The sequence below is a fragment of the Lolium rigidum genome, chromosome 4 (genome assembly GCF_022539505.1).
Source record: "Lolium rigidum isolate FL_2022 chromosome 4, APGP_CSIRO_Lrig_0.1, whole genome shotgun sequence".
NCBI lineage: Eukaryota > Viridiplantae > Streptophyta > Magnoliopsida > Poales > Poaceae > Lolium > Lolium rigidum.
This window is the reverse complement of record NC_061511.1, coordinates 101,458,068-101,476,464: the sequence shown is the minus strand read 5'-3', so window position 1 is coordinate 101,476,464 and position 18,397 is coordinate 101,458,068. Positions and strand designations below refer to the sequence as shown.

Genomic DNA, 18,397 nt, shown 5'->3' with positions numbered 1-18,397 from the left:
GGTTCATGTTTGTAGGTAGATTGGATCTTACTCGAAAACCCTAAACCACGTAAAATATGCAAACCAAATTAGAGACGTCTAACTTGTTTTTGCGGGGTTTGGTGATGTGATATGGCCATAATGTGATGATGAATATGTATGAGATGATCATTATTGTATTGTGGCAACCGGCAGGAGCCTTATGGTTGTCTTTAAATTTCATGTTGAGTAGTATTTCGAAGTAGTTGTAATAGTTGCTACATGGAGAACAATCATGAAGACGGCGTCATTGACCATGACGCTACGCCGACGATGATGGAGATCATGCCCGTTGATGATGGAGATCATGTCCGTGCTTTGGAGATGAAGATCAAAGGCGCAAAGACAAAGGGGGCATATCATATCACATATGAATTGCATGTGATGTTAATCCTTTTATGCATCTTATTTTGCTTAGATCGCGACGTAGCATTATAAGATGATCCCTCTCACTAAATATCAAGATAATAAAGTGTTCATCCTTAGTAGCACCGTTGCTAAGACTTTTTGTTTCGAAGCATCACGTGATGATCGGGTGTGATAGATTCTACATGTGCATACAACGGGTGCAAGCTAGATTTGCACACACGTATACTAAGGTTGCCTTGACGAGCCTAGCATGTACAGACATGGTCTCGAAACACGGGATACCGAAAGGTAGAGCATGAGTCATATGATTGATATGATGAACACTTTGAGTGTTCGCCATTGAAATTACATCTTGTCTCGTGATGATCGGACTTGGTGTAGTGGATTTGGTTCGTGTGATCACTAAGACAATGCGAGGGATATTGTTTTGAGTGGGAGTTCACCTAGTTTAATTTTGTAGAACTAAAATTTGAACTCAATTTGTCATAAACTTAGTCTAAACTCTTGCAAATATATGTTGTAGATCATGGCGGCCCCATCAATCAATTTTAACCAGTTCCTAGAGAAAGAAAAGCTTAAAAGCAATGGTAGCAACTTCACCAACTGGTTCCGTCATGTGAGGATCTTCCTCAATGGCGGAAATCTGCAATATGTGCTTGATGCACCGCTAGGTCCCCCACCACCCCCTGCAGTATCCGAGGAAGAAAAGAATGTTTACGAGACTCGGGTGATTCGGTACTCTCAAGTTCAGTGTGGCATCCTATGCAGCCTTGAAGCGGAGCTCCAAAAGCGTTTTGAGCACCACGACCCTTATGAGCTGGTCAATGAGTTGAAAACGATATTTCAAACTCATGCGGCCGTGGAAAGCTATGAGGCTTCGAAGCACTTCTTTGGCTGTATGATGGAAGAGGGCGGCTCCGTTAGTGAGCACGTGCTCGCTATGTCCGGGCACGCGAAGAAGCTCAGTGACTTGGGGATAGTGATTCCTAACCAACTGGGTATTCATCGTGTCCTCCAATCACTGCCACCAAGTTACAAGAACTTCGTGATGAACTACAACATGCAGAACATGAACAAGGAGTTACCTGAACTCTTCTCCATGCTAAAGTCTGCTGAGATTGAGATACAGAAAGAACATCAAGTGTTGATGGTCAACAAGACCACTAGTTTCAAGAAGAAGGCAAACCTAAGAAGGGCAACTTCAAGAAGGGCGGCAAGAAAGCAGCCGCGCCTCCTGAGAAGCCTAAGGGTGGCCCTAAACACGATGCTGAGTGCTATTCTTGCAATGGGAAGGGGCCTTTGGAAGCGTAATTTCCCCAAGTACTTGGCTGATACGAAGAGCGGCCTTGTCAAGAAGAAGAAAGGTATATCTGATATACATGTTATAGATGTCTATCTTACTGGTTCTCGTACTAGTGCCTGGGTATTTGATACTGGTTCGGTTGCTCACATTTGTAAATCAAAACAAGAACTACGGAATAAACGAAGCCTGGCGAGGGACAAAGTGACGATGCGCATTGGAAATGGATCCAAGGTCGATGTGATCACTGTCGGCACGCTCCCTCTACATCTACCTTCGGGATTAGTTTTAAACCTCAATAATTGTTATTTGGTGCCTGCGTTGAGCATGAACATTATATACTGGATCTTGTTTAATGCAAGACGATTATTCATTTAAGTCCGAGAATAATGGTTGCTCTATTTTTATGAATAATATCTTTTATGGTCATGCGCACGAGATGAATGGTTTATTCTTGTTAAATCTCGATAGTAGTGATACACATGTTCATAACATTGATGCAAAGCGAATTAAATTGAATGATAATTCTACTTATATGTGGCACTTGTCGTCTTGGTCATATTGGAGTGAAACGCATGAAGAAACTCCATTCCGATGGACTACTTGAGTCACTTGACTTTGAGTCACTTGATAGATGCGAAGCATGTCTAATGGGAAAAATGACTAAGACTCCATTCTATGGTATAATGGAGCAAGCTACAGACTTATTGGAAATCATACATACCGATGTGTGCGGACCAATGAGTGTAGCCTCGCGCGGTGGTTATCGTTATGTTCTAACCTTCACAGATGATCTGAGTAGATATGGGTATATCTATTTCATGAAACATAAGTCCGAAACTTTTGAGAAGTTTAAGGAATTCCAAAGTGAAGTAGAAAATCAACGTAACAAGAAGATTACGTTTCTGCGTTCTGATCGCGGAGGTGAATATCTGAGTTATGAGTTTGGCATGCATTTAAAGAAATGCGGAATACTTTCACAGTTGACACCGCCAGGAACACCATAGCGCAATGGTGTGTCCAAGCGTCGTAATCGAACTCTCTTAGATATGGTTCGTTCTATGATGTATCTTACTGATTTGCCGTTATCGTTTTGGGGTTATGCATTAGAGACAACTGCATTCACTTTAAATAGGGCACCATCTAAATCCGTTGAAACGACACCGTATGAATTATGGTTTAATAAGAAACCTAAGTTGTCGTTCCTTAAAGTTTGGGGTTGCGAAGCCTATGTAAAAAGTTACAACCGGACAAGCTAGAACCCAAAGCGGAGAAATGCGTCTTCATAGGATACCCTAAGGAAACTATTGGGTATACTTTCTATCACGAATCCGAAGGCAAAATCTTTGTTGCTAAGAACAGAACCTTTCTTGAGAAGGAGTTTCTCACTAAAGAAGTGACAGGAAGAAAAGTAGAACTCGACGAGGTTGTTGAACCTTCTCTCGTAGATCAGAGTAGCGTAGTGCCGTAAGATGTTCCTGTACAGCCTACACCGATAACAGAGGAAGCTAATGATAATGATCATGAAACTTCGAACGAGGTAACTACTGAACCTCGCAGATCGACAAGGGAGCGTACCACTCCAAATTGGTATGATCCTTGTCTAAATGTCATGATTGTGGACAACAATGATGAAGACCCTACGACGTATGAAGAAGCGACGACGAGCCCAGATTCCAACAAATGGCAAGAAGCCATGAAATCCGAAATGGGATCCATGTATGATAACAAAGTGTGGACTTTGGTAGACTTACCTGATAGCCGCAAGGCTGTCGAGAATAAATGGATCTTCAAGAGAAAAACAGATGCTGATGGTAATGTTACTGTCTATAAAGCTCGACTTATCGCAAAGGGTTTCCGACAAATTCAAGGAGTTGACTACGATGAGACTTTCTCACCTGTAGCGAAGATAAAGTCTGTGAGGATTTTGTTAGCAATAGCTGCATTTTTCGATTATGAGATTTGGCAGATGGATGTCAAAACGGCGTTCCTTAATGGTGACATTGAGGAAGAATTGTATATGGTAAAACCCAAAGGTTTTGTCGATCCTAAAAATGCTGACAAGGTATGCAAACTTCAGCGTTCCATTTATGGACTGAAGCAAGCATCCAGGAGTTGGAACCGACGCTTTGATAAGGTGATCAAAGACTTCGGGTTTATACAGTGTCATGGAGAGGCCTGTATTTACAAGAAAGTGAGTGGGACCTCTGTAGCATTCCTGATATTATATGTAGATGACATATTATTGATTGGGAATGATATAGAACTATTAAGCAGTGTAAAAGGTTATTTGAATAAGTGTTTTTCAATGAAAGACCTTGGTGAAGCAGCGTACATTTTAGGCATCAAGATTTATAGAGATAGATCAAGACGCCTAATAGGGCTTTCACAGCAGTACATACTCGGACAAGATTCTAAAGAAGTTTAGAATGGATGAAAGTAAGAAAGGGTTCTTACCGATGTTGCCGGGTAAGGTCTTGAGTAAGACTCAAGGTCCGGCTACGACGAGAAGAAAGAGAGAGGATGAACAAGGTCCCCTATGCCTCGGCGAGTAGGCTCTATCATGTATGCCATGCTTGTGTACTAGACCGGATATAGCACATGCTTGTTAGTTTGACTAGCAGATATCAAAGTGATCCATGAATGGAACAACTGGACAGCGGTCAAGAATATCCCGAAGTACTTGAAAAGGACTAAGGATATGTTTCTTTGTTATGGCGGTGACCAAGAGCTCGTTGTAACCAGTTACACCGATGCAAGTTGGAACACTGATCCTGATGACTCTAAGTCTCAGTCTGGGTACGTGTTTATATTGAATGGTGCCGCAGTAAGCTGGTGCAGCTCCAAGCAGTGCATGGTGGCGAAGTCTTCAACAGAATCGGAATACATAGCGGCTTCGGAGGCTTCATCGGAAGCGGTATGGATGAAGAGGTTCATTGTTGAGCTTGGTGTGGTTCCTAGTGCATTGGACCCACTAGTCATCTATTGTGACAACATGGGTGCCATCGCCAATGCACAAGAACCAAGGTCACACAAGAAGGCTGAAGCATATCAAGGCTGCGTTTTCATTCGATTCGCGAGTACATCGAAGATGGAGAAGTAAAGATTTGCAAACTACACACTGATCTGAATGTGGCAGATCCGTTGACTAAATCTCTCCCTAGGGCAAAGCATGACCAACACCAAAATGCCATGGGTGTTAGGTACCTTACAATGTAATCTAGATTATTGACTCTAGTGCAAGTGGGAGACTGTTGGAGATATGCCCAAGAGGCAATAATAAAGTGGTTATTATATATCTTTATGTTTATGATAAATGTTTACATACCATGCTATAATTGTATTAACCGGAACATTGATACATGTGTGTTATGTGAACAACAAGGAGTCCCTAGTAAGCCTCTTGTATAACTAGCTTGTTGATTAATAGATGATCATCATTTCATGATCATGAACATTGGATGTTATTAATAACAATGTTATGTCATTGATGAATGATGTAATGGACACACCCAATTAAGCGTAGCATAAGATCACGTCATTAAGTTCATTTGCTATAAGCTTTCGATACATAGTTACCTAGTCCTTCGACCATGAGATCATGTAAATCACTTATCCCGGAAGGGTACTTTGATTACATCAAACACCACTGCGTAAATGGGTGGTTATAAAGGTGGGATTAAGTATTCGGAAAGTATGAGTTGAGGCATATGGATCAAGAGTGGGATATTGTCCATCCCGATGACGGATAGATATACTCTGGACCCTCTCGGTGGAATGTCGTCTAATTAGCTTGCAAGCATATGAATCGTTCATAAGAGATGACATACCGCGGTACGAGTAAAGAGTACTTGTCATGAGACGAGGTTGAACGAGGTATAGAGATACCGATGATCAAACCTCGGACAAGTAAAATATCGCGTGACAAAGGGAATCGGTATCGTATGTAAATGGTTCAATCGATCACTAAGTCATCGTTGAATATGTGGGAGCCATTAAGGATCTCCAGATCCCGCTATTGGTTATTGGTCGGAGAGAGGTCTCAACCATGTACTGCATAGTTCGCGAACCGTAGGGTGACACACTTAAGGTTTGATGTCGTTTAAGTAGATATGGAATATGGAATGGAGTTCAAAGTTTTGTTCGGAGTCTCGGATGGGATCCAGGACATCACGAGGAGTTCCGGAATGGTCCGGAGAATAAGATTCATGTATAGGAAGTCATTTTCCAAGTTTGAAAATGATCCGGTGCATTTATGGAAGATTCTAGAAGGTTCTAGAAAAGTCCGGAAGAAATCACCATGCCTGGGACTCCACCTAGCATTGCCGGCCAACCCTAAGGGGGAGGAGTCCCAGGTGGACTCCACCATGGTGGCCAGCCACCCCCCTCCAAGGAAGGTGGGAGCCCCACCTTGAGTAGGAGTCCCACCTTGGGTAGGTTTCCCACCTTATGGCAAGTTTTGGGTTGGGGTCTTATTCGAAGACTTGTAGTCCAACTCTTGGGGGTTCCACCTATAAAAAGAGGGACAAGGGGAGGGGGGCCGGCCACTCAAGCCTCCCACCTTGGCCGCACCCCCTTGAGGCCGGCGCCCAAGACCCCCCTCTCCCCAAACCCTAGCGCCCCTCCTCCACATACAACTCCCGCGGCGCATAGGCGAAGCCCTTCCGGAGTTCTCCACCACCACCGCCACCACGTCGTCGTGCTGCCGGGATTCCGAGGAGGATCTACTACTTCCGCTGTCTGCTGGAACGGGGAGAAGGACGTCGTCTTCATCAACACCGAACGTGTGACCGAGTACGGAGGTGCTGCCCGATTGTGGCACCGTCAAGATCTTCTACGCGCTTTTGAAAGTGGCAAGTGATCATCTTCTGCAACAACGAGATCTAATCTCGCAGGCTTTGGAAATCTTCAAGCGTTAGTTTCTTGATCCCCTCGTTGCTACCATCTTCTAGATTGCATCTTGGCTTGGTTTTCGTTCTTGCGGTAGGAATTTTTTTGTTTTCTATGCTACGAATCCCATCATCACCTGCCTTTTATTTCCACCACCTTCAATTTCCAGGACTTGGGCGGGAGCTTTATCAGTGCCATCAAGTAAACCGTAGACCCGGGCACCTCAGAGAATAGGGAAGACAAAGGTCTTCCAGTAGATGAAGTTGTTGCAGGTGAGCTTCGCGGACGTAGGAGAACCGAGGGAGGTATTGAGCGCACTCGATGAAGAGGACGATGCCATCTCGGGTGTAGGGTATTATCGGATATGGGTATATATTTCTAGGGTTTTGAGGTGCAGCGGCCAAGAGGAGCTCGGCGATGGCAGTGTTTTGGCTATTGCGGCGGTGCCAAGAGGATCTTGGCGGTGGCAGGGTATTGCTTATTGCGATGACGGTGATCGAGGGAATCACAACAACGACATAGGTTGTAGGGTTTTTGTGGCTATTTCAGCAGTGATCGAAAGAATCACAACAGCTGGGGATACAGAGTTATGCGCGGCGGCGGTGTCTTGGAAGATCACGACGACGGGAGTGTATTCTTTTGCGGCAGTGGCGGCAGCAAAAAGTATTGGGTAGGGCTAGATGTCGATGGAAGAGATAGGCTCTGATACCATATCAACGGATGTGAGCTGTGGCGGAAATAGTAAACTCGTTGGAGGCATCGGATGCATGTTATATAGGTGGGAAAAGCCCTCACATGTCAGTACATAAGTTTGTATAAGAGTCCAGGTGGAGTTCCAGTGCCCCATATATAACGAAACCTTTGCGAAAATCCCCTCCATGCATACGGTTATAAATTCCAAAGCCGCACAGGAAGTAATCAGGGTCCTAAATGCAATATCCATTGGGTCAAAGAGTCTGCTTGTGCCACGTATACATGAATACGTACGATCCTGGGAGCGGTGACCATATTGATCGGCAAAGATGATCTCAATGACCATAACATCCACAATAGAGAATACAGTGATCAAAGTGATTTTCCTCGACAAATAGAGTGACCGTGGGTGTATTTTACTCTATTTGTAGGGTCTTTTTAGCTAAATCTAAGATCCTTGTTATACTTAGCCTACTTTATAGAGGACTTTTTTGTAAAATATAACCGCACCGCTTTTCTGAATGAAAGTATGCCCCTTCGGAGCCTTCAAACAAAAAAAAATCGCCCCAATTCCCATTCCCGTGTTCGAACTCCCACAAACCAAACATCCTAGAGTAATATAAGGCGTGGACCCTAAAAGAAAGGAGTAGTGGCCCCACCAACTCTAAACCTCAAGCCCTACCAACTCTAAATCCTCCCCTCTCTACTCTCGTGCTCTGTTGCCAAGCTCCACGCCTCCGCCGACGGGGCGCTCAACGCCCACCGACGGCTCAAGGTACCCTCCCCTTATCTACTCTCCCTCTCGATTTGTTGCGGCGCGATCTCGGATTCGAGTGTCTTGCGCAGCAGGCCTGCAGGGCGCTGCGGTGCGGTTTCGGGTCCAGTCGGCTTAGTTTTGAGATTCTGCTGCTACAAGGAGCCCCCTTGTTAGGTATAATGGCGGGCTTATAGCGTGGAGTTTTAAGCTTACCTTTCGATGCATCTCTCCAGCTGTTGTTGTTCCTATAGTGGTTGCTGGCGCTGCTGCTTGAGATCAGCTTGAAATGCCCTTCGATTTAATCCTTAATCTTTATAGTATTTGTGCCTACTTTGGGGTATCCTTGGTGCAAAATATGTACTTTTTCAGGTCCCTAGGTTGCTAGGTGCATTACGTTCTATTGCGCATTTGTCAAGAAAATGCCTAACTGCATTCTTCGATGTTGTGCCTGAGTTCTTTATTTCAGTCTCCTCTATCTCACTATGAATGTGATTTAGCTTAACTGGAACGTCCTGCTAGCTGTGTTTTTTTTATGTTGTGCTCTTATATCTGTGTTCATACTTTACTGCTAGTGGGAATGGGTGAAATGTGCAACTTTCTTTCAGTATCGTATTTGTCTGTATGTTGTGATCTTTCAGTGCTACTGGGAATAGCTAAAATGCACACACTTTTTCATTATTGTATTCTCTATCTGTTGTGATGCTTCAGTGCTTGGTGGGAATGGCTGAGATGCAGAGAAATTCAACAGAGAGGTGGGTTACTCAAATGATCAGGAAATCTCATGAAAGAGAAGGAAAGGAAGCTCCTGGGACTGTTATGGGACGTGGCATTACCGATGCTGTCAACTATGGTGACGATGCCACTTGCTCTGCTGGTGAAAATAGGTATCCTGGTTGGCCTGGAACCACAGTCTTCAGGGTTTTAATTTCTGCCACCAAGGTCGGTCAAATCATTGGCCACAAAGGAGAAAAGGTTAGAAGACTGTGTGAGGAAACAAAAGCCTGTGTCCGCATAATAGGTGGTCATCTTGCTGCGGCAGAAAGAGTTGTAAGTTGAACATTGAACATATATCTTATGTCTTCTCTGCATTTTCTGACCAGCCCAAGGGTTTAAGTTTGTTATAATTGAAGACACTTTTATATTCCCTTTTCGCCTAGAATATGGCAGCATTTTAATAAAAATCTGTTTGCATGCATATACAATTTCTTGGCCCCGTCAAACTTGGCTTACACAATCAACTACTAGCCCACATGAAGATGCGAAGTTGCACTCTAACAGGGAACTGACTGCTAAGGATTTAGTGCTTGTTCAACTCTGTGCTTATTATTCCATCAATGTTGTGTCTTGGTATTCCATCAATATTTCATCTTGCCCTTTTCTTATTACCACACATTCTTTTCCTTTCTTAGTGTATATCAGCACATAAAAAAGGCTTGATTTACAATACAGTAGTTGTAAAAATGATGGACTTCCTGACGCGCTCTTGTACTCCTTCTTTTCTATCTTAAACTAACATTGAGCCCGTGCGTTGCTATGAAAAACCACACACCATGTTCATGAGGATTTTCGGAAAAGTCTTGGTGTCATGAAATAGTTGTGTGGTTTTGGCAAAAAAAAGTATTGTTTCTCGGAGAGCACTTGTTTATATTTATTTATATTATTTATTGCAAAACTTGCTGGTACTACGTATGATTATAATGCATTTTTTATTGGATATATTTTGTATGATTGGTGTCCCCACATGTGTGGATGGTTGTTTATCCAAACCCTTGGTGGCCCCACATGTTGAATGGTTATAGTTGTTTATTCATTTCCTTTCTAAGATGTTAGTGCCACCTTATATTATTTTAAGTGGGAGAGTGAACTCACCACCAACTCCAAACTTTATAAGTAGTAAAGATTAATAAAAGTTTAGCCGCTGGACCTTCTGAAAATGATGGACTTCCGTGAATTGGAAGGAGGTTTGATTTACATTTCAGTTTTCCTAAAATTCTCTTTCACCTTTTTCATTGAAAGGTTATCATATTCGCAAAGGAGCAACCAGATGAACCAATACCTCCAGCCATGAATGCACTACTAAGGATATATCAGCACATAATCAATGATGATGGTCTAGACATGGGATCTGATAGTACAGCTGTGGCACGGATTCTTATACCAGCTGAACAGGCAGTGAGCCTAATTGGGGAGCAGGGTTTGATGATAAATTCTATCGAGGAAGCTTCTAAAACTAACATTAATGTCCTTGGTAAGTTCTTTCTTCTGGTGCACCTCTAAGCTTACTTTTCCACATCCACTGCTTCCTTCTACAAATATCACTGATTGTCATAATGTATCAGCATACATTTGGTTATTTGGATGACGTACACATATAGGCCCTGTTTGATATTCGTAGGATTCTTAGAACACAGGAATAGGAAAACCCCAGGATTAGAATGTCCTGTCCAGTGAAATACTACAGGATTTGGAACCTACAGGAATTTCTTTTAAGGTAGCGTTTGATTCACAGGAAAATCAAAGGAATTGTAGCATGAGGTTTGAGTGGATGGAAATTTTCCGCCAAAACATAGTGCAATGCAATCCTATAGGAAAAATTCCTATGCATGCCTAAGGATTCAATCCTACAAATCAAACGGTATACATAGGAAAAAATCCTAAGGATGAAAATCGTACAAAATGAAGTCATTTGGAAGCCAGACTTTCATTTCGTTTGTAGAATTTTAAAATGAATACAATAGGATTCCTTTGAATCAAACAAGCCCATAGAGTTAAACTGTCAGCGAGCAGCTTACTTAATCTCATAGTTACTCAGTTTACTTGGAATCTTTATTGGGTGAATATGAAAGTCTGAAGCTTACGATGTTACGGTTTCTTGCATTATCATATTCTCTCAACTAACCTTGCATGTGTGATGTGCCAATCATAGGCTCAAAAGGCATTTTTTAAATATTTTTTTTTGCTTAGTAATGATTGTCTTGGATGTATATATGCGGTAGTATAAAATGTTGGTCTCATAGGTCTGTTACTTTGGCCATGCAAAAAATCAGTCAAGTCGCCAGGTAAAGGCAGAAACAGAAAATTCAATTGACCAAGTGTGTACTTATATACTTCAAACTTGGGTTCTACACATGTAGAGGGTTCAGACTGAGTACAGTGTGTACTTAAAGTTTTCTAAATTCTTCCAATCGTCCATCCACTCTCATGTATTCCTTGGTTTTTGTGTAGCTGATTGCATAGTCATATGCATTTAACTGCAAAAAATTGCCCATAAATGAAACGGCAGAAAACTTTATTGTCTAAGATGAATTATGTTTTCCATTGCATCCATAGATAAAGTGGGTTTCACTCCTATGTCCTTTAGTTCACTTTTATTTGAATAACAAGTTGCTATCGCCTATTTATTATTGCCAGACATGCTATCTTTTCCATCTGATGTTAAGCAGTTTCGGTGTGCCATTCGTTCAGTGTTTTCCTTGGATTTATTGTTCCAGCATCCAGTGTTCTTTAGCTAGTATTTCATTCCTTGCATGCTTTGACTATGCAGATTGTGACTTGCCATTAGTTGCACTTGAAGAAGATAGGATTGTTGAAATATGGGGACAACCTGCACGAGTGCGGAAGGCTTTGGAGCTCGTTGCTTCTCATTTGAGGAAGTACCTGGTTGATAGAGGTGTTATCCCATTATTCGACCCTCATGTAAGTGATTGCCACTGTTTTGAACATTTTCTTTAACAGACACAAAAATTAGAGAACATTTCTGCTCTTCCCAGTATTTAGTTTCGAGGAACTTTTAATTCTTCAGGTGTCTTCGCCGATGTTACACATGGAAACTCACTACAGTGACCATCATGAGGGCATGCCCCCTTTTCACTACAGTGACCATCCTGAGGGCCCTCTACAAGCAGTTAGTCCAGTCTGTCATTCTGAAGATCACCAGCGTGAACCTCCATGGACTCAAACTTGCTATTCAAGATGCAGGAGCATGAATCTTGTGGAAGATGATGTGCTTGAGTACAGATGGGAAGCACCTATATCTTTTGGAAGATATCGATCAGTTACACCTCCATGCCATGGTATAGGTGCATATAGACAAGAAACATTTTCACCACCCATAAGAACATTTCTATCAGCTCCTATAGAATTAGGTTCGCACCACAACCTAGCTACATATGAATTACGAGCAAGCCCTCTAATTGGTGCATCAGCTACCGTTGAAAGAATACGTTCCCTTATATCTGTCCATGGTCAACAAGCACGTCCAATGAGGAAGACATGTCAATCAGCTAAAATGGGAAAACATCCACACTTGGGAATATCATTATATGAAGGTGAATCTCATCCAAGCAGGGTATCTGCATCCGCTGCTGCTGATCTACCTCCAACTCTTGGCATGTCTGAATATGAACTACAAGCATCTCCATCCATGAGGGTATATCCACCAGCCACTGTGGAAAACCTTTTGCACTGCCGTGTGTCTGCGTGTGGGCCAGAAGCACCACCGCATGTGGTTGAACATCCATTAACTATTAAATCACCAGCAATCACTTCACAGGTTTGTATGATTTCTACTGTAGAGTTCCTATGCTTGCTAATGCTTTGAATTTTCTTGACAACAATATTAGTATCTATTTGTGATGGTGGATGATAAAATTGACAGGTTACTGAAAAGATGCAAATTCCAATTATCTATGCTGAAGCTGTGATTGGCCCAACTGGTGCAAGAATTGATTACATTCGTCGTGTCAGCAGATCGAGCATCCTGATAAACGATCTGGAGGGGGATGCAATGTCTATTGAAATCAATGGAAGTTCTGCAACAGATGTTCAGACTGCAGAGCAGCTGATAAAGGTAACAGTGACTTCTCTATAAGAAATGTAGGGGTTAATTGGATAGATGCCGCCACTACAATTTCCGGCAATTTGAGAAACACCACTCCAACTTTCATCTTTCGAAAAACGTCATTGCAATTTTCTTCACAATTCACAGATGCCATTATGCTCACTTAAAAACATACTGGCCAATATACTATATGTATTTCCTGTCGCGTATACGTATACATGGTCCGACTCTACCTGAATCAGGCTGACATGGTCCGGCTCGACCCGAACAAAAGCATGAGTTTGTGACAACAACTGGATAAATTTGTGACATAATAAAAGTGGAGAACACAATCTTACAGCGGCAAGTTCAACATCCTTACGCTCTTGGTTCCAGGTTCAACGCTCATAATACAGCTCCAGGTTCAAAGTAACATAGCTCCAGGTTGAAAGTAAAGTCTGGAATAAACATTGAATTCATAGAGGGCATCTCGATAGGCTAGGCCTTAAAACTATAGCCCCTGGGGAAGAGCAGTCCTCTCGTACCAGGATTGGCTCATCGCAGTTCTCCCTTTAACACCAACGGTAGATAGGAACCGAACTGTCTCAGCCTCTGTTCTCGCAGGCTCGCAGCGGTGTCTGCCAGGGTCTGAACGTGTTGCGATCAAACCCTCAACTCTATGGGCCTACTTGCCTTAAAACTATAGCCCCTGGAGAAAAGCAGTCCTCTCGTACCAGGGTTGGCTCATCGCAGTTCTCCCTTTAACACCAACGGTAGATAGTAACCGAACTGTCTCAGCCTCTGTTCTCGCACCGGTGTCTGCCAGGGTTTGAATGTGTCGGGATCAAACCCTCAATTTTGAATCCCTGGAATCAGCACCCTAAACTTAGTGTTCCTGTTCTAAGGTGGAATTTTGGTTATTGCCAAACAGGAGGATTGGTCTGTCCTCTCATCTCTCTCACTGACACCTGTGCCCCACATGTCATATTTGTCTTCTTCATCCCCTCCCTTTGTATCTTTTCTTGATCTCTCCTCTATCATACAAAGCAGCGGTGGCGCCTCCCTGTCCCATGCAACGCCAGCGATGCCCGCATGCAAAGCAGCATCGGCGGTGCCTCCCATCCAGAGGATGGACGACTGAATCAACGACGATGGAGCTCCCTGGCTTGCTTGATGCGAGTCTTGGTTCATGTGTAGACAGCCAGTGAGGAATCAATCAGCTAGATACTAGACATCAATCAGCTTGCTAGCTTCTTGTCCTTTGATCAGTTTGATGCACATTTGCTTTCTCGGCAGAAAAATTTCGGCAAGCTACACTGGACAAAGCAAATCGGGGCTGCAGAGCGTGTTGTGACTTGTGAGCACAGGTGCAGGCCCCCGCTAATGTCCTCCTCCGCTGCTGCAGGACCGCTGCCGTGCCCAGCGGCCGTGCGCGTACCACTTCGCCAGGAGCTTGTTGGCGGCGTGCACTTCGACGGCGGCTGCGATGTCGCGGCGCGCGGAGTCGCTAAGCAGGCGAGAGGGTCGGGAGAGTCTTTGCTTCCGGTGCCGTGACCGTGGCCGCGAGCGTATTTGTAGTTGATGGTTCGATTCCGACCACCCCTACAAACTCATGGTTTATAGCAGATTTTACTCTTCAAAGTAACATGCATAGAGAACATTTGACATGCATACAAAAACCATCAATTTAGCTACATGTTCAAATGGGTGGGAGTGCAGAAATCAGGTGCTTGCTACCGCCATGCTCGCCCGCTTCCGCCGCAGCAGTTCTAGGGTTAGGTTGGGATTCAGGAGCGAGATGGAGAAAAGAAATCGTGGCACATTCTGTTTGGGTCAACCCAGTCCATGTACTAAGCCTGATTCGGATGGGGACCACCATGCATACATATGTACAACAGGAAACATGGGAGTATATTAGCCGGTATGTGTGTTTAAGTGGGCATAATGGCATTTGTGAACTGTACAGAGAATTCAAGTGGAGTTTTTTGAAAGATGAAAATTGCAGTGGTGTTTCTCAAATAGCAGGAAATTGCAGGTGACATCTATTCAATTAACCAGAAATTTAATTGTACTTATGCTGAGCAACAGTATTATCTTTTAGATATGATTTCAGCTGGTTATGCTAGGGAATAACTTATGGATGGCTCCTCCATGGCTCTGTTGAATGAAAACTGCTTCTCCATGGCCTATGTTTTGTGTGTAGTTGTGTACTGTCTAGTGCTCAATCCTTTTGATCGCATAAAGATCCACCTCTCTCAGAATAGAACCCATACTGGTTTTCTTCAAATCCTTACTGATTCTGTGTGTATGCAAGCTAGAGTCCTGCTGACTACTTCTGGTAGACTATTCCTTCAGATATGTGCTTCTTTCTTGTAAACTACTTCAACAGGATGCAGTGCTGGTTTGAGATAACACCAACATGCTTCTCTACCTCTTTTGTTATCTCTACAGTATGTTACTTAATTCGTTAGTTTCAGCAATGGTTCTGCCCTACTTTCTACACAAAAAATATACTAGTCCCTCTGGCTCAAATTAATTGGCGCAGCCATATACTATGTCTAGTACAAGTGCACTCTTAACATGTGTCAAGGAATTTGGGCTGGAGAGAGTACTTAAAGTACATCATTTTTTAGTTGATGTTTGAAGTTAGAACTTTGGCAGAAGAATTAGATAACTATTTTTGAAGTTGTGAGCACTGTAGAATGATTTTTTGCTTCCATTTACTTTCTTTTGTTACATCTTACTTTCTGCAGTCCTATGTTGGGACTCCAAAATGCGTTACTTTTGCATCGGATTTTTCCCTACAAACATCATTGTTGTCCTTGTGCTCTCCTGACCACTGTTCCTTTCCAGAACTTCATGGCCGAAGCCGCAGCTGCTTCCCCTGGTCATAATTTTGACTCCATCCCACCATATTTGCCTTCACCAAGATCTCCTCGAGCTAAATTTCTAACGACTTCATACACTGGAAGAGAAAGTGGTGTAACAGAGCAGCGCCTGCAAATGATTTACTGAAGTTCCCAAGCTTCATTTTTGCACATATTCCTGATACAGGAAATCCCGTGAGAGTACATTCACCAAAAGTTTTGATACCAGTCCTGACATGATTCCATTTTTCCTTACAAGATTTTTTTGGAGAATTGCATCTAAGTTTATGTGCTAACCGTGAGTTGAAGGCAAAGCTTATGCCTAGCTATAGGACAAGGCAGTAAGGCACCAACGTTTTGTAATCTGGCGTAGATGATGCAAAAGAGAGGCGTAAGGAGTCTTAAGCTTTCACCAAGAATTATTTTGTACTAGTTGTGAACTAGTCTCTGTTTACAAACGCAGGGCAAAGTAGCTAACACACCCTAGTGCTATGACAGAATTCAAACCGGATTCAGTTGCAAACTAAGATTTCTTTTGGTTAACTTATGTATTAACTGCTCAGGTATGTCTTTTTTTTTCAAAATGAGGATATGCAACCTGGCCTATGCTTGATGAACACAGCAGCATCATTAAAAAGTTCCAATATCAGTACGTTATTACATAAGGATTACAGAGGGTTGATATGAAAACCAACCATCGAAAAAAGGCATAAAGCAGCTATCCATCAAGTAGTCAACTAGTATGCCGCCAGCAAACCTTGCTGTAGATATCCTGGTCAAATTTAAGCAGCCGGTTCAAGCAGAATCTAGCTGGTACCCAAAAGAATAACCTGCAAACAAATTGTACCTTTTTTTTTTTGGTGTGGGGGAAAGGAAATTTATTAAATCAACATAGAATTACAATCATGATTCATGAGCATTAGCTTTTGCAATTTCCCCAGGGAAGTTTGCACGCCATACTTCAGCTTTTTTCTGAATTTTACCTATCTTAGCTAGTTCATGGCTAACACCATTTGCTACTCTGCGATCCGGTGGCTGTCAGGTTCGCCAATGTGGTTTCTGATGTATCTATTTTGTAAAATATGGATGCTGAGTAGTTCTCCTAAATAATTCTTTGACACATCTTGATATGCCCTGGTAATTTCTTTGCCTTTTTCATTTTTCATGAGATCATGCTTGAAGCATGGGAGTGCATTTCCTTAGGTGTTTTCACATATATTGCACATATTGTACTTTCATTAGGTCGTCACTAAGTCATGCCTGAGATCGAGACTCTCTTCCAAGAAAAACTGAAGAATAGGAGTTCTAAAAACTATTCAATGGTTTTTCATTTTTAATTGGAAGTATGGTATTTGTGATAAGTTGTAATTTTTTTAGACCGGCCAGTCTCATTATATATACATTATTTAAACACTTAATAAATCCCTACATGATTACATAGGAAGGATAATTCTGGGACTTCTGTATGAACACCTGTCTACGGTTGTCCGTGGAATGTGCCCTATGCGGATAGATTCATGTTAGCTTATGAAAAACATGGAGCCCCATGTGTGATTTTGGTAAATGATGACAATCCCTATGGACTAATGGTTGTATTGAGAATCTATCTTAGGTCGTGTCCGTAGCTATATGTTGGTCTCAAGGTTGAAAGATGGAGAAGATCGAGTACAATGAAGAAGACGGATGAAGACTGTGCCGAAGAGAGATGAAGACGGTTTAGAAGACGAAGAGAGACGAAGACGCTGTAGAAGAGATGAAGACGATGGCGTGGGTACAAGATGGATGAAGACGGTGGCGTGTGTGTTGGAAGAAGATGGTGGCATGTACAATGATGAAGAGGATGAAGACGGAGCTTGCCGACTCGAGTGAAACGCGCAAGGACAAGGTTTGTGCTCGATAGGATAGTGGGCCGCATCATCGGAGAGAGCTCAAACCTTGCATGCATTTGCATCGTGTTTGTTGGTTGTTCTTGGTTCTTATCCATGAGATATTTTAGAGCTTGTGTTCATTCTCATGACAAGCTCTAGCTCATCGGAAACGGATTCCGGATGCATCGCATGTTGCATGTTCGAGGGTGATGATTTTTCCGATTTACCATATTGAGAGGTTACACCTCTATAGCCATAAGAAAATCATCATCCACTTATTTGCATGTTTTCACCATGTGTGAAGGTAGCTATTGTCGTCCTCTTTCTAGCAAAATTGGTTTCACCTCATTTGGAGTTTCCTAGCTTAAGTTATCGCATTTCCCGTGTCGCAGAAAAAGAAAAAGGAGAAAGGTGGGCGGTAGTGCCGGTTGAGCTTCCGGCCCAGTACCGGACTGCCCTCCCAACGCTACTGGACTCAGAGCGGTACCGGGCCGGTACCAGGCCGGTAGTACCATAGGCCTTATGGTACCCAGCCGGTACCACCTTCTTCCTCCCTCATCCGGCGGAAATCCTATACACCGACCAGGTCGGCGCGTACCGCGCGCCGCACACCCCCCGCGCGGTACGGGCCGGCCCAGTTCGGGTGTTGGGCCAGTTGGCCGCTTTTTTTTCTGAGTCATTTTTCTGTTCTGTTTTTTTTCCATTTCTGTTTCTTTTTCATTTCTGTTTTTTTTCATTTCTGTTTCTTTTTTCGTTTTCAATATTTAATTTTTTAATTTTACTATATTTTTGAATGTAAAATTTTCTAACTAAAAA

General features: G+C 42.9%; 1 protein-coding gene across 1 annotated transcript; it reads left to right on the top strand.

The window, feature by feature from the left end:
* Positions 1-7,932: 7,932 nt before the first annotated feature.
* LOC124650096 (flowering locus K homology domain-like) lies at positions 7,933-16,201 on the top strand. The gene is made up of 7 exons (XM_047189660.1): positions 7,933-8,045; positions 8,736-9,074; positions 10,044-10,275; positions 11,572-11,723; positions 11,830-12,579; positions 12,685-12,876; positions 15,700-16,201. The coding sequence occupies exons 2-7, from the start codon at positions 8,748-8,750 to the stop codon at positions 15,859-15,861; spliced, it is 1,815 nt and encodes a 604-aa protein (XP_047045616.1). The 5' UTR covers positions 7,933-8,045; positions 8,736-8,747; the 3' UTR covers positions 15,862-16,201.
* Positions 16,202-18,397: the final 2,196 nt, after the last annotated feature.